General features: G+C 40.5%; 1 protein-coding gene and 1 non-coding gene across 3 annotated transcripts in view; one reads left to right on the top strand and one right to left on the bottom strand.

The window, feature by feature from the left end:
• CDK19 (cyclin dependent kinase 19) overlaps positions 1 to 14,051 on the bottom strand; it is a 168,276-nt gene that overhangs the window by 96,563 nt on the left and 57,662 nt on the right. For both annotated transcript variants that reach the window (XM_004605721.2, XM_055135395.1), the window contains one exon: positions 4,592 to 4,667. In XM_004605721.2, the coding sequence (XP_004605778.2) occupies positions 4,592 to 4,667 (76 nt within the window). The remainder of the gene's footprint in view (positions 1 to 4,591; positions 4,668 to 14,051) is intronic.
• On the top strand, positions 13,419 to 13,537 carry LOC129404455 (5S ribosomal RNA). Its single transcript, XR_008629884.1, has one exon. It is a non-coding gene; the product is annotated as a 5S ribosomal RNA (ribosomal RNA).

The raw sequence follows: 14,051 nt of genomic DNA on the forward strand, positions 1-14,051 counted from the left end.
ATGCGGCCAACCCAGGTTCAATTCCCAACATCCCATATGGTCCCCTGAGTACCGCTAGGAGTAATTCCTGAGCGCAGAACCAGGAGTAACTCCTGTGCACTCCCAGGTGTGACGCAAAAAAAGGAAAAAAAAAATTTAAGTTAAACTTCCCTATAATCTCAAAAAATGTGAATGCTCACATGTTATTTGCACGTTCAATACCCAATTATGCCCTGATAAGGTATATCAAAAACTAAAGTGAAGATCCAGGGAAACAAAGATTCAGGGTCATAATTTACCTTCAGTGAGTAAGTTTTGAATAAAATTAAAGTGTAATGAGTTTGCTAAAGAGGCAGGGGGAAGGGCGGCTACCTTGGGACATTGGTGGAGAGACTGTGACACTGGGGGCAGGTTTGGAGTTGATACATTGGATGCCTGAAACACTTCTATCATCAGCTCTGTAAATCAGTGCCTAAATAAGTAATTTTAAGGGATGATGTGATATACTTTTAAAATAAGATTTGAAAACCCAGGTGAACCATTCCAGTCTGAGAGTCCTGGGGCCTTCTCGAAAAGGGGAGAGGCAGATCCCCTTTCTGCCTAAAGTCAGAGCAGCCCACAGCAGCCATACTCAACCCCCTCAGACCCAGAAAAAGCCCAGATCCACACCTGAACCTCATCAAACTGCCTAGACACCAAATTGCTCTAGATCTAGAGCTCCTAAAAACTTCACAGCACTGTCAGCCCAGTAGGACACAGCAAATCCGATGGGAAGGTGGCATAGAAGACCATTAAGCTCAGTGAGTCTGAACAGTAACACAGAAGGCTCAACTAGCTCTAGCCAGCACAGCAGAGCCTCAGACAATGACTGTAGCAACATCACTGTGAGACAGGACAGTTCTCACAAACTGACTCTTACTGACTGAAGAAGGCCTGATGAGTCCATTTGCCTATGTGTTCTAACAAACAATATGAACTAAATTTAGTTGTGCCTCCAAGAGGGCAGGCAGGGGCGATGGGAAACTGTGGACAGTGGTGGAGGGAAGGGCATGTTGGTAATGGGATTGGAGTTGGAACATTTAAGGCCTGAAACAACTGTAGTATGAACAACTCAGTAAATCACAGTGCAAAATAAAATTTAAAATCAATAAATAAAATGTGAGATAACACATTTCAGTTTTTTAACTTAATTTTGTTATTGTTTGTTTCTGGCCACATGCAGGGCCTTACTCATAATTGTGAGGCTCAGGCTCAGCATCCTAGATGTGCTCAGAGGATCAAAATTGTGCCAGGAAATGGACACCAGTGAAGGGATCAGTGTTGTAACATTGCAGGCCTCAACCCTAATCATGAATAACTTTGTCATTTCGTGGTGACTTAAAAAATTATTTATATAGGGGCTGGAGCGATAGCACAGCGGGTAGGGCGTTTGCCTTGCACGCGACCGACCCGGGTTCTAATCCCAGCATCCCATATGGTCCCCTGAGCAACGCCAGGGGTAATTCCTGAGTGAAGAGCCAGGAGTAACCCCTGTGCATCGCCGGGTGTGACCCAAAAAGAAAAAAAAAAAAATTATTTATATTAAAAAAAAAAAAAAGACTAGTGTTAGGAATCAAACCTGGGTCAGCCACATCCAAGGCAAGAGCCTTTGCCATAATCTCCCCAGCCCCAGGGTTTAGTTCTTAAACTTCCTCCCACTCTGTACACATCCTGCCAAATTCAGTCCGAGGCTACCAGTTCTCTGATAACTTTTCTCATCATCCACCCCTGTTCTACGGCTATTCCCAGAACTTCTCTGCAATCAGAATACCTCCAATCTAGCGTAATGCGTGACATGGTTCTAATTTTCTTCATAGCAAAAGTCTCACCTATGGGGCTAGAGCTAGTGTACAGTAGCGGGGACACTTGCCTTGCATGTGGCCAACCCAGATTCAATCCCCAGCATCCCATATGGTCCCCCAAGCATCACCAGAAGTGATACCTGACTGCAGAGACAGGAGTAAGTCCTGAAAACAACTATTATGGCCCCAAAACCAGCAAAATAAATAAATAGCCTCATCTATTTTCATAAACTAGAAAATACCGAGTGCTGTCTCTATTCCCTCAGTCGATCAGACTCAGTCAATTTTTCAGCTCTGTTCCACTCCATACTTCTGGCACATCAATCACAAACACTCTAATGCTGAGGCCGGAACAACAGTACAGTAAGTAAGGCACTTGCATTGCATGCAGCAGATTGGGGTTCGACCCCTGGCACCCACAGGGCCCCTGAGCACAGTCAGGAGTGATATCTGAGTGCAGAGCCAGGAGTAAGCCCTGAGCATAGCTGGGTGTGGCTCACAAAATGATGATGATCATAATACAACTACTAATAACAACAACAAAATGCCCCTATACTGGTTTTCTCTTCATGCCTGTGTTCTGCCTTCACCACATATATTGCTTGTCTCTGTGTATCTTTGCTTGCTTGTTATTCCATTTTGGAGAAGGCTGTATTCTCTCTCAAACTCATACTTCCTCCCATCCTCTCCCCTCACATCTTTCCAAGTAAGTTCCATTCAATAAAAACTATCCTGGGGCCAAAGCCATGGTACAGTGGGTAAGCGGCCGACCTGGGTTGGATCCCCAGCATCCCATATGGTCCCCCAAGCACACCAGGAGTGATCTCTGAACACAGAGCCAGGAATAATCCCTGAGCATTGCTGTGTAGCCCTGAAACAAAACTATCTTGCTTCACTAAAAATTAACTGATTGAATAATTAAAATGCCACTATATACCTATTAGCAAATGCTGACAATTCAATGTTAGCAAGAATATGGAATAATCAGAAGTCTCATTTAAGCTACTGGAAGTACAAAATGGTGTAATCACTTAGGGAGACAGTTCGAAATTGTAAACAATGTATGCAATTTTCAAATTAAAGACAGAACTATCTAATGAATATAGTAATATAGGCAAATAACAATGCAGAAACAGAAATACCAAATAGATGTGATAACATAGGGGAGTCCAAATAAGAAGCCTTGACTGAAGAACTAAAATAAGGTTTACAGTAACATGAATTCTAAGCCATAAAGGATTTTCCCTCTATTTTCTGATCTATGAAATGAGATTCTGTCACTGTCACTGTCATCCCATTGTTCATCGATTTACTCAAGCGGACACCAGTAACGTCTCTATTACACTCTCCTTAGCAGCCTCTCCTTACTCGTCTTTCCCAACGTTTGGAGGCTCTTTCGGTCAGGGAAATGAGATCTATCGTTACTGTTTTTGGCATATCGAATATGCCACGGGTAGCTTGCCAGGCTCTGCCGTGTAGGCGGTATTAAGAGTAGTTAATCATATACTGGTCATAAAAACTAACATTTGTAAGCACTTAGTGGGGCACCTAGTAAACAGTCAGTAAATGTGAGCCATATGCACAATTACTTACTTCTTAAATGCTTAAGTGTATGATTAAAAAAATTAAAAAGAAGGAGCCAGAGGATAAAGTGCACCAAGCAAGGCACTTGCATGCGGTCGACCCAAGTTCAATCCCCAACATCTCAGATATCCCCAGAGCACCGCCAGGATTAATTCCTGAGTGCAGAGCTAGGAATAACCCCTAAGCATTGAAAAAAAAAATACATTTCTTTTAAAAATTCTCCCATTATTATGATGGCATTATTTTTCTAGCAACTAGTACATTAGGGAAAAAATAACATTCATAATCTTAATAGTGTTATTCCACTTTTCTCTTTAAATATAGCCTAAACTTACAAACAGATATTAATTAATGATTTAAAATATTATGTTAGCATAAAATTCCTAAGAATACAAATTCTAGATATTATTGGGGTTGGATCAAGAATACCGTGCCTTGCATGTGGTTGACCCGGGTTCGATCCCCAGTATTCCAGCACTGTAGCACTGTTGTCCCACTGTTCATCAATTTGCTCAAGCGGGCACCAGTAACATCTCCATTGTGAAACTTGTTGTTACTGTTTTTGGCATATCAAATACTCTCGGTAGCTTGCTGGGTTCTCCAAGAGGGATGGAGGAATCGAACCCCAGTTGGCCTTGTGCAAGGCAAACACCCTACCCACTGTGCTATTGCTCGTAATTCCTAAGTGCAGAGCCAGGAGTAACCCCTGTGCATTGCTGGGTGTGACCCAAAAAGCCAAAAAATAAATAAAATTCTAGACATTATTAGGAAAATGTTCATTCAAAAATGGCTTGTAGCAATAAAACATCGTATGCACCTCTTCTGTTCTGCTGCTGCTGCTATGTTGCTACTATGGTGCCAGGGGTGATATGCCGCTTAGCTACAGTCCCCAGTCCCAGGCTCTACATAAAAAAGTTTACTTGTAGGCCACGCCCAATGTGCTCAAGATTTAGTCCTGGCTCTGTGCTCAGGAATTACTCCTGGCAGGGGACCATATGGGATGCTGGGGATGGAACCCAGGTCAGCCTCATGCAAGGCAAATGCCCTACCCGCTGTCCTATCTCTCCAACCTAAAATATTTTAAACAAATATTTCAACCATACACTATATATATTAATAAAAAATATATTAATAATAGTCATCCACTATCCATAACAAAATAAGCAGCTATATTTATGTCCACTTACTGCAATCTCTCTACAAGCCGACATGGATATTCCTGTGCCTTCAATTTGCTTCAATGCATACTCCTTTTCATCTTTTCTGCAAGGAAAAAAAATATTATTATTTCTATATATTATCTTAAAACTAAAAACAGTGAAAGTTTAGTATTCTTTTAACGATATGTCATGATTCTCATTATGCATGTACTGCTTATCACTTCTGATAATATTTCACCGACAAAGATCAGAAATACCAAAAGAAACTCATGTGAAAATGAAAACACCAGACAGACCCAAAAGCAGAGTTCAAAATGAAAACAGAACAAGATATGAAACACACCACAAGTTTCAAAGAGTAAACAAGCATGAATATATACTGAAGTACATTGTAAGACAATTCTACTCCTGTCTTAAATATCTAGAATCTGTGAAAGCACTCTACTTTATGATTATAAACTACAAAAACAAATGATAAGTGTAAATACCTATATTTATTTAAATAAATTCATAGTACAAGAACAGGAGGAGCTACACTGGAACCTTTGATCCTCTGGAAAACCCTAGTTCTCACCCAGAATAAGAAATACTAAAAGTCCAAATCTTCACAAATATCTCAATTCTAAGAACTCTAGAAAAATTCCAATATTTGATCTGAGTTTTCTAAACAATGGAGGTAGCAGCCCTGGCACTGGGGTGGGAAGGGTGGGAGCAGGGGAGGGACAAGGGGTGGAGAGCATATAACGTGTATACATGTGTTCCAAAATAATAGGTATAGGATTAGAAATTGTGTGTGTGAGTATGTATACAATTCTGCCCCAAAACAACAGATGTTGATGTAGCACTGTTGTCCCATTGTTCATCGTTTTGCTCGAGCGGGCACCAGTAACGTCTCATTGTGAGACTTATTACTGTTTTTGGCATATAGAATACGCCACAGGTAGCTTGCCAATCTCTGACCTGAGGGCAGGATACTCTCAGTAGCTTGCCAGGCTCTCCGAGAGGAACGGCGGAATTGAACCTACGTCAGCCACGTGCAAGGCAAATGCCCTAGCCGCTGTGCTATCGTTCCAGTCCAATTTCTAATCCTCGATATAGGACTGGAAATTCTGGAAACCACACGACTTACTAGAGAGCTTAATCAAAGAGTGAGATCAGTTCAACAGTGGTAATAGAGTCCATAAAAACAGTGACAGGGGTTGGAGCGATAGCACAGCAGTTAGGGCGTTTGCCTTGCACGCGGCGGACCCAGGTTCGATTCCCAGCATTCCATATGGTCCTCCAAGCATCACTAGGAGTAATTCCTGAGTGCATGAGCCAGGAATAACTCCTGTGCAACGCCAGATGTGACCCAAAAAGCAAAAAAAATTTAACAAAATAAAAATAAAAACAGTGACAGTGTGGGAGCTGCGGAGACAGCCATGGGGCCGGAGTGCATGCTTTATATGCAGGAGGCCTGAATGCAATCCCTGGCACCACGCGGGCAAGCGCAACCCCTGAACATCATAGTATAAGGCCCAGAAAAAAGAAAAAATTCTGGTTGTGCAACTCATAATGAGTAGCAGATTGTGGTTTGTGCAGGACCACATCCTCAGGGTACTGACAGAACTAGCCACACCAATGTGCCAGCTAAATGTTATAAACGTGTTCATGTTCATATTATGGGTGGTTCTAATTGAGTTTAATATATGACATCCAAGTTTTGTCTTTTGTCAGAGTCACAAGCTTATTCAGCTTCCTGACCTCTTTTTTTTTTTTTGCGGGGAGGGGGGGTGAGAGGTGGGGGGAGAGGCCTTATTCAGGGCTCCTCCAGAAATCTACCTTCTTTAAGTGAGCAAACTTAAGTGCACCTGCCCGCAACTGCATCCCAGGCTCCTACATCTAACTCAATCACCCCTAGCCCCAGGAGGGCAGGCAATTACCACCCACTTTGGAAAACACTTAAAGCCTTAGTAAAGTATCAACAAGTAATGATTGCCCATATTTACTAGTTACATTTACACATTTACTAGTTATATTTACTAGCAGCTAAAGAAGTTGAAGAGGTTGTTAATAATCATTTACATGTCTTGTGAAGATAATCACAATCACCTACTTTGGGGGGAATAAAATTGAGTTACAGTTATTTCCTACCCAATCAACTTGAAAATTATGCCCGTTTATCTTCTAATACATGGCACTGGAGAAACAACTAAATAGCATTTTTGATTCACAGAAAACACACCAGATATGCCAACAGAATAGGCCATTACACGTGACTAAAATGATAACCATGAATAACATTAGAAACATGAAAAAATATCTCACTAGATATTAAGAAGATCCACAAATTATACCATATAAAATGTACGTATTTAAGGCAGAGACAGTACAGCAGGTGAGGCACCTGTCCGCCACGCGCTGGACCCAGGTTCGATTCTGGTTATGGCAGTCGATGCACGGAGCAGAGTACCACTGGGTATGACCCTCCACCAAACAAAATTCAAATAAAATCTAGGAAGGCAGTATAATAAATGAAAAAAAAAGTGTTCATGTGAGAAGTTATATTAATTTCAGTAGTGTTGTGTCTTTTAAATTAGAATTAAAATGAGATAAACGCCAAAATAATTCAACACTGTAGACACCAACTTAAAACAATCTATTTTCAAAGTGATACTATTTTGTCTATTTTGTTTTGTTTGAGGGCAACACCCAGCTGTGCTCAGGGCTTATTCCTAGCTCCATGCTCAGAGATCCCTCCAGGTGGTCTGGGGGTAGAGTGGGAAGATTCATATATAGTGCCGGGGATCAAGCAATGGTTAGCACATGCAAAGCAAGCGCCTCACTTCTGGTACTATGTCTCTTGCCCACCCCCCCCCCAAGTGATACTATTATAATGTGAAAAGTAAAACAGAGGGGAAATTTTAAGTGATATTTCGTTTTCTCCAAACTCACCCTCTATCACTAAGAATTACAATGTAATTCAAGTTAAAACCACTTCCCATGCACCTTAAATACACGTGCAAGTATGAAAGCGCTTGTGTCAGAATGCTTACACCTAAATTCCAAACATTTAATAAAATAATTTACTACTGGGGATCTAGAATTGGTTAAATTTCATACATTCTTAAAATTAGGCTTTTCGACAAGATTTTGTGAAAAATAAAAAAGAGCTCCATTTTTTTAAAGAAATATTTCAATCCCCAGTTTCCCGAAATGAAGCATTCCAGAAGCTCATGTAATTGCAGTTTTATTTTTAATACTGTAAAGAATATTACACAATCTGGATAGGTTATCGTTGCTATGGAAACTATAAGATTTTTTGCAGTAAGTCAAAAAGTGCAAAATTAACACATCACATTAATGATTTTTGAATTTCACATCCAGGCTGTCAAAGGAAGTTGAAAGCTTGAACAGAATGGAGTGAAGCAGCAGCCCTTATTCTGAATTATATAGATAAGAATCCAGAGAGAAACCCAGTAATTATTTTACTTAATAAGTTTAAATATATCTTCCATCTGCTAAACTAATAAAATATTCAAGATCTACAACTTGACGCCTATCTGTTGCCTTTAAAATGAGAATCAAAGCAGTTATCTTTACCACTCCTCCTGTGTGTTAACTGTCAGATGGTAAGTGACGATGTTGCACCTCTGCACTTTCACCGGGTGAAAAAATGGCAAAATCCCAGAGGGCATATGGGACTCACTTTCCCCACTGCCCCGTATCACTGCTAATCCTTCATCAGATGCCAGTGGCTTTGTGAAGGGAATGTTCTTTCCCACAGTGTCCATAACACCTCAGTGACTGGCACCTGGGGAATGGAAGCTTTAACCACTATCATCCCCTGTGAGCATCCCTCTCCAGAAATTCCTTCGAAGACTAATGCCAATTCACACCCCAGCCCGTTTCTCTTCAGGACTCGCAATATTAAGTACCACAGGGCCAGAGAGATGGCGCAAGGGACTGGAGCACATGCCTTGCATGCAAGAGGTTCAGGCTGGATCCCCAGCACTGCATGGTTCCTCCAAGCATCACTGGCTGGAACCCTGAGCACTGAGCCAAGAAATAGCCCTTGAGCACCAACTCCAGATGTGACCTGCCCTCCCAAAATTAAGCATCATGAAGGTACTTTGTTTTGCAAAATTTGTGATGTTCCACGATAAAGCTGAAAAGTAGATGAATCTAATCTACACTGCTGCTCTGGCTTTTAGAAGCAGCTTGGTTCTGAAGACTACTTTATTTATAAATAAAGTGTATTATTTGCAATAGTAAAGACAGACAAAAAAGCAATTCCAAAGCCTTCAGGAAAACTGCTTTTTAAATCTTAGTGTATATTAGATACTATGATTATTGCAAATACTTTTGAAAATAATCAAAGGAATCTATAGCATAACTGAATTTTTTAAAAAGTCTATTTGTAGTATAAACATGGATATCATGAAGTTTTTTAATTTAAAGCTATTTCTCCCATATGTCTGTAATGTATATCAAAACATTCAGGCAATCTCCATTGTTTTCTCAGGATGGGTTACCTCCCTCCACTCCCCGTTTTTCTGGAAGCCCCAGTAGTGTCTGTCTGTCCTGTCCCTGTCCCTGTCCCTGTCCTGTCCTGTCCTGTGTGTCTGTCTTGTCCTGTCCTGTCCTGTCCTGTGTGCCTGTCCTGTGTATCTGCCCTGTGTGTCTGTCCTGTCCTGTGTATCTGTCCTGTCCTGTGTGCCTGTCCTGTGTGTCTGTCCTGTTCCCTGTGCCTCTCTTCGCCTCCCCTCCAGGCCCTCCCCCCCCCAAAACCACAATAAGTTAAAAATTTTACTCCAACTGTATCACCCAATTAAAATTCTGAACTTCCTGGAACGCACGGCTGCCCAACATCTGAAACTCTACAACACTGATAAATCAGTAATAGCACTCCAGATTGGATGGGATGTAACTTAGAAGACAACCAATCTCAATTAACAAAATATAATCACAGAAGGCTTAAACTGTAACAACATCTTAGTAATCTCTCATATGAGAACTTAATGTCTCCATGGTGAGATACAGCAATTTACACTAATTTTCTTCTAAGGAAAACATTTTGATATTCTGTTAGCAAATTATTGGTAACAAGCACATAAAATAATTTATTCAGAGTCTGCTATGAGGACAGGCCTACGGGGTGGTTGGGAAAATTGGAGACAACAGTTGAGGGAAGGTGTGACGGTGGTGGGATTGGTGCCGGAGTACTGAATGCCTGTAACAAATCATCATGAACAACTTTGTAAACCACAGTGTTTACATGAAGTATAGGAGGGAAATTTAGATTTGTAGGCCTTAATTATTTCAATGTAAACTCCACAATAGATTAACAGAATTGCTTTAAAAGTGTTATTAATGACCGGAGAGACAGGACGAGATATAAGTATAAAATAAAGTGTAATGTAATATACTTTAGACTCCAGAGTTGAAAACTTACATATGTAAATAAGAAAAGGTATTTTATAATATTGTATTAAATGGTTTTAATTTTCTCATTTTCATAGGTTAAAAATCTCATTTTCATAGGTTAAAAATCATACAGTAATCACAAATTTGTTCTTACTGATTTATTTTCTGATCATTCTATCTACCATTTCTTAAGAGTTTTGATGGAATAAGCAATATAAAGGTAATTTATTTTGTGCCTAAGGGGGCAATTTGGAATTGGGAGGGAAACTAGGGATATTAATGAAGGAAAGTCACGTTGGTGGTGTTGGAACACTGAATGCTTGAAACAACTATATAATGAACAAGTTTGTAAATCACGGTGTTTTCAATAAAAATTAATTTTAAAAATATTCAAGCTTCACACTCAGCCTCAAGGGAAAATATTATTCAATAGGCACATTATATAACAACAAAACAAGAAAATGAATTTGGCAAGAAAATGATTCTTTTCCATTTTCTGTCTAAAACTCAACATCCTGGGAAACTCTCGACGGAAGCAATTCTATAGATAGTAGAAAAATTAGGAAGCACATATTTTGTAGCAAAGTATAGAAATTGTTGACTTAAATTGAAAGCTTCATTCCAGACAGAAAAGCAGTCTTAGTTATGGAATTTGAATGCAATTCAGAGACAAATATCTCAAGCACAAATAAACAAATTCCAGAGGAAAGTGTGAAATATCAGGAACTGGTTTAATGGAAAAGAACTTCTAGAGACTAGGGACATTGTACAAAGGTGAAGGTCAGTCTGGGTCCAATCCCAGGCACCCCAGGGTCCCACACGAAAAACCTGGTATAGTCCTGGAGGCTCTTAGCATCACCAGGGTGGCCGGAGGGATTCCCAGCATTGCAGAACCCAAGCATCCTTGGTGCCTAGCACTAAACCATTGATGCAGATGGCAAAGCATGGCTGAAAAGAGGTCCCCAGGTCTACTGAGAACCGCTTGGGAGATTCCCTGTCACCCCTCAAACAAAAAAGTCATACCTTTAAAAATATATTCCAGTTACTTAGAGCAATGTAAAACACTATTCACTTGTGCTGTATGCACGAGAGTAGGTAAGGTCTGACTAAAATCCCTTGTAATAATCAGAATGAATCAAATCCAAGATATTCTGACTATCAATAAGACCAGGTCAGCCCCAGTCCATCTTTAATACCAAAAACCTAGAGAGACCCCCCCACCAAAAAAATAAAACCATCTTACAAGCAGCTTTTGAGAAAATGTGAGAAAATAAAACCTAAGCAAAGTGGAGGCAAAAAAAAAATTAGTCTGCAAAATTAAAAATCTCAGGGTCAGAGAGATAGTACAGCAGGCAGGGTATTAGCCTGGCACACAGCTGATCCAGGTTCAATGGTGGGCATCCCATACGGTTCCCCAAGCATCGCCAGGAGAAATTCCTGAGTGCAGAGCAAGGAGTATGCCCCAAGCACTACTATTGGTTGGGTCCCACTCGCCAAAAAATAAATGAAAATCTCTTGCTTTCACAAGAAACAGAAGGACCTTACCATAGTGCCTTATACTGACCAACAACTACTGAGTAAATAAATATCTCAACACTGTCAAATGCTAAGAATGCATAACATCAGAGACTAACTACCCTCATGAGCATGGAGTGAACAATTAACTTGAATTCCTGACAAGTGGGTAAAATGAATAACTCTGATGAAACCCTCTGTTTCAGAGTGGTATGCATAATAGGTATGCACAACAGAATGAGACTGAAAATTCTTTCAGAACTTCAAGGAAGAAATTTATGACTGATCCCTTGAAGTAAGGGGCTGCCTGAGAAAAGAAGGGATGAAAGGACCAGAGAATCCAGGTAGAAGCACGATCTAAAAGATATAACAAAAGTATGAGCTGGAGAGAATACAGCAGGTAGGGTGCTTGCCTTCTACACAGTCAACCCAGTTTTGATCCCCGGCATCCCGTATGGTCCCCTGAGCACCACTGGGTGTAATTCCTGAATGCAGAGCCAGATGTAATCCCTGAACATTGCTGAGTATGACCCAAAAAAGGAAAGAAAACAAAAGCACATTCAGAAAATGGCTGGTATTCAGAATAGTTGAAAGCTAGGGACATGATAATAAGTGGCAAGTGATAAGAGAAAAATGAAGGGAACATCTACGTTCTGAGAAGAAGCTTTTGATTCATAAGCAAACTGTTTAAAGGGTTTTTTAAACAGAACATGAACATGAACAGATTTTTGTTCTGAAAGATAACTGCAGTGACGACTGAGGAAAAACCGGTGACAAAGCAAGCATTCGGTAGGCTGCATCAAACATCCAGATAAAAGATCAGAATAGCAGCAGAGAACAAATATGGATTCAAAAGACATTTCTGAGTCAGCATTGACAAGAATTTAGTAACTAATTTGATTCTGTAAGAGAATTACATGACTGTGAAGATGAAGTTTTCACTTTGTCTAACTGTGTGAATGATATCACCATTAATCAGAGAAAATGTGACATAAATGGAGACCAGAAAATACAGAATTCTATTCTTAAGGCAATGAAAGTTAAGTATGAAGGCCAATCTTACTAGAAAGAAAATGAGATTTACAATTGGATAAAACAAATAGGTTACTGCAAAACAAGTCTAAGGACAGAGGTAAGTATAGGGCAATGTAATAAAGTGCAATGTAGGAACTTAAGACAATCCTGGTACATTCTCTTCACCTTAAAGAGGAAGAAACTAGGGCAGCTTCGAGAGACACAGTGGAGACCAATTCTTCCCAATCTAAACCACCATTCTCCATAACATGAGTAACAGTTAAAACTGGAAGCAAAAAAAGAACAACTTGGGATAGTCATTTTAAAAGAGGCTGACCAAATGAAGAAATTGTGAAGATTATAAAGACTTAGTCAAAAGTCTTAGCTTGGCTAATGGGGGGTGGGGGGAGGTGGGGGGGGGAGGGCAATGGTATTTAGAGCCAAACTTGGATCAGATCTCAAAAGATTCTTTGGCTCAAAAATTATCTTAAAGGAAGAAATAAATTCTAGGATCAGAACGATAGATAATACAGGAGGTAATGTATTGGTCTTGCATGCTACTGACCCCAGTTCGAATCCCCAGCACTATATATTGTCCCCCAAGCACCATCGCATCCCTTCTGAGCAAAGACATAGCCAAAAATAGCCCCTGAGCACCGAAGGATGTTGCCCAAACCCCACACCACTGCTACCACCTACACCACCACTACCCCCCAAAAATAACATGAAATAATTTTTCAACCAAAGTAGAAGGAAGATATGGTTGGACTGGGCTGAAGCATACACTTTGCATGCAAGTTCTAGTTCAAGTCCCTAGCCCCACATTTCCCTCGAGCATACCTGACAGTGGCCCCCAAACATCGTGCTGGGAGTAGTTCCCAGAATTGTGGTCCAAAAACAAAGTAAAAATATATGTGAAGTCTACGGCCATACCAGCCTGAACGCACTCGATCTCATCTGATCTCAGAAGCTAAGCAGGGTCGGGTCTGGTTAGTACTTGGATGGGAGACCGCCTGGGAATACCGGGTGCCATAGGCCTTCCAAAAGGAAAGGCCCTAAAAATATTTACTGTCTCTAAAATTCAGATTGAAATGACTTAGACATAGAAAGGGAAAGAACTCCTGAGTACTACTCTCTCACATCTCTTAAGAGGGTAACCCTAGCATCAGGGATGAGAGTGCAAAAGGCAAAGGCATATATATGTCATTTAGGTCTCTAGCACCACAAAGTCCCCAAGCATGGAGCCAAAAACAGACCCTAATCAGAGCTGGATGTTTGGACCAAAAAGAAAAATCAAATATAAAAAAGGAAATTCCAAAACTTATTTCCACTTAAACTGAAATCATGATATCATCAGAAATATACAGGTGGTACATTATTAGCAATTTTTTATAAGCAGGTGTTTCCAATAAGACATTCCTCAGGGACCACAGAGGCAGTATGGTGCCTTGCACATGAGAGACCCAGATTCAGCCCTCCCACTGCATATGGTTCCCCAAGCACTGCCAGGAGTCATCACTGCACACAGAGCCGAGACTTTGACCCGAGTACC

This window comes from Sorex araneus, chromosome 4 (assembly GCF_027595985.1).
Source record: "Sorex araneus isolate mSorAra2 chromosome 4, mSorAra2.pri, whole genome shotgun sequence".
NCBI lineage: Eukaryota > Metazoa > Chordata > Mammalia > Eulipotyphla > Soricidae > Sorex > Sorex araneus.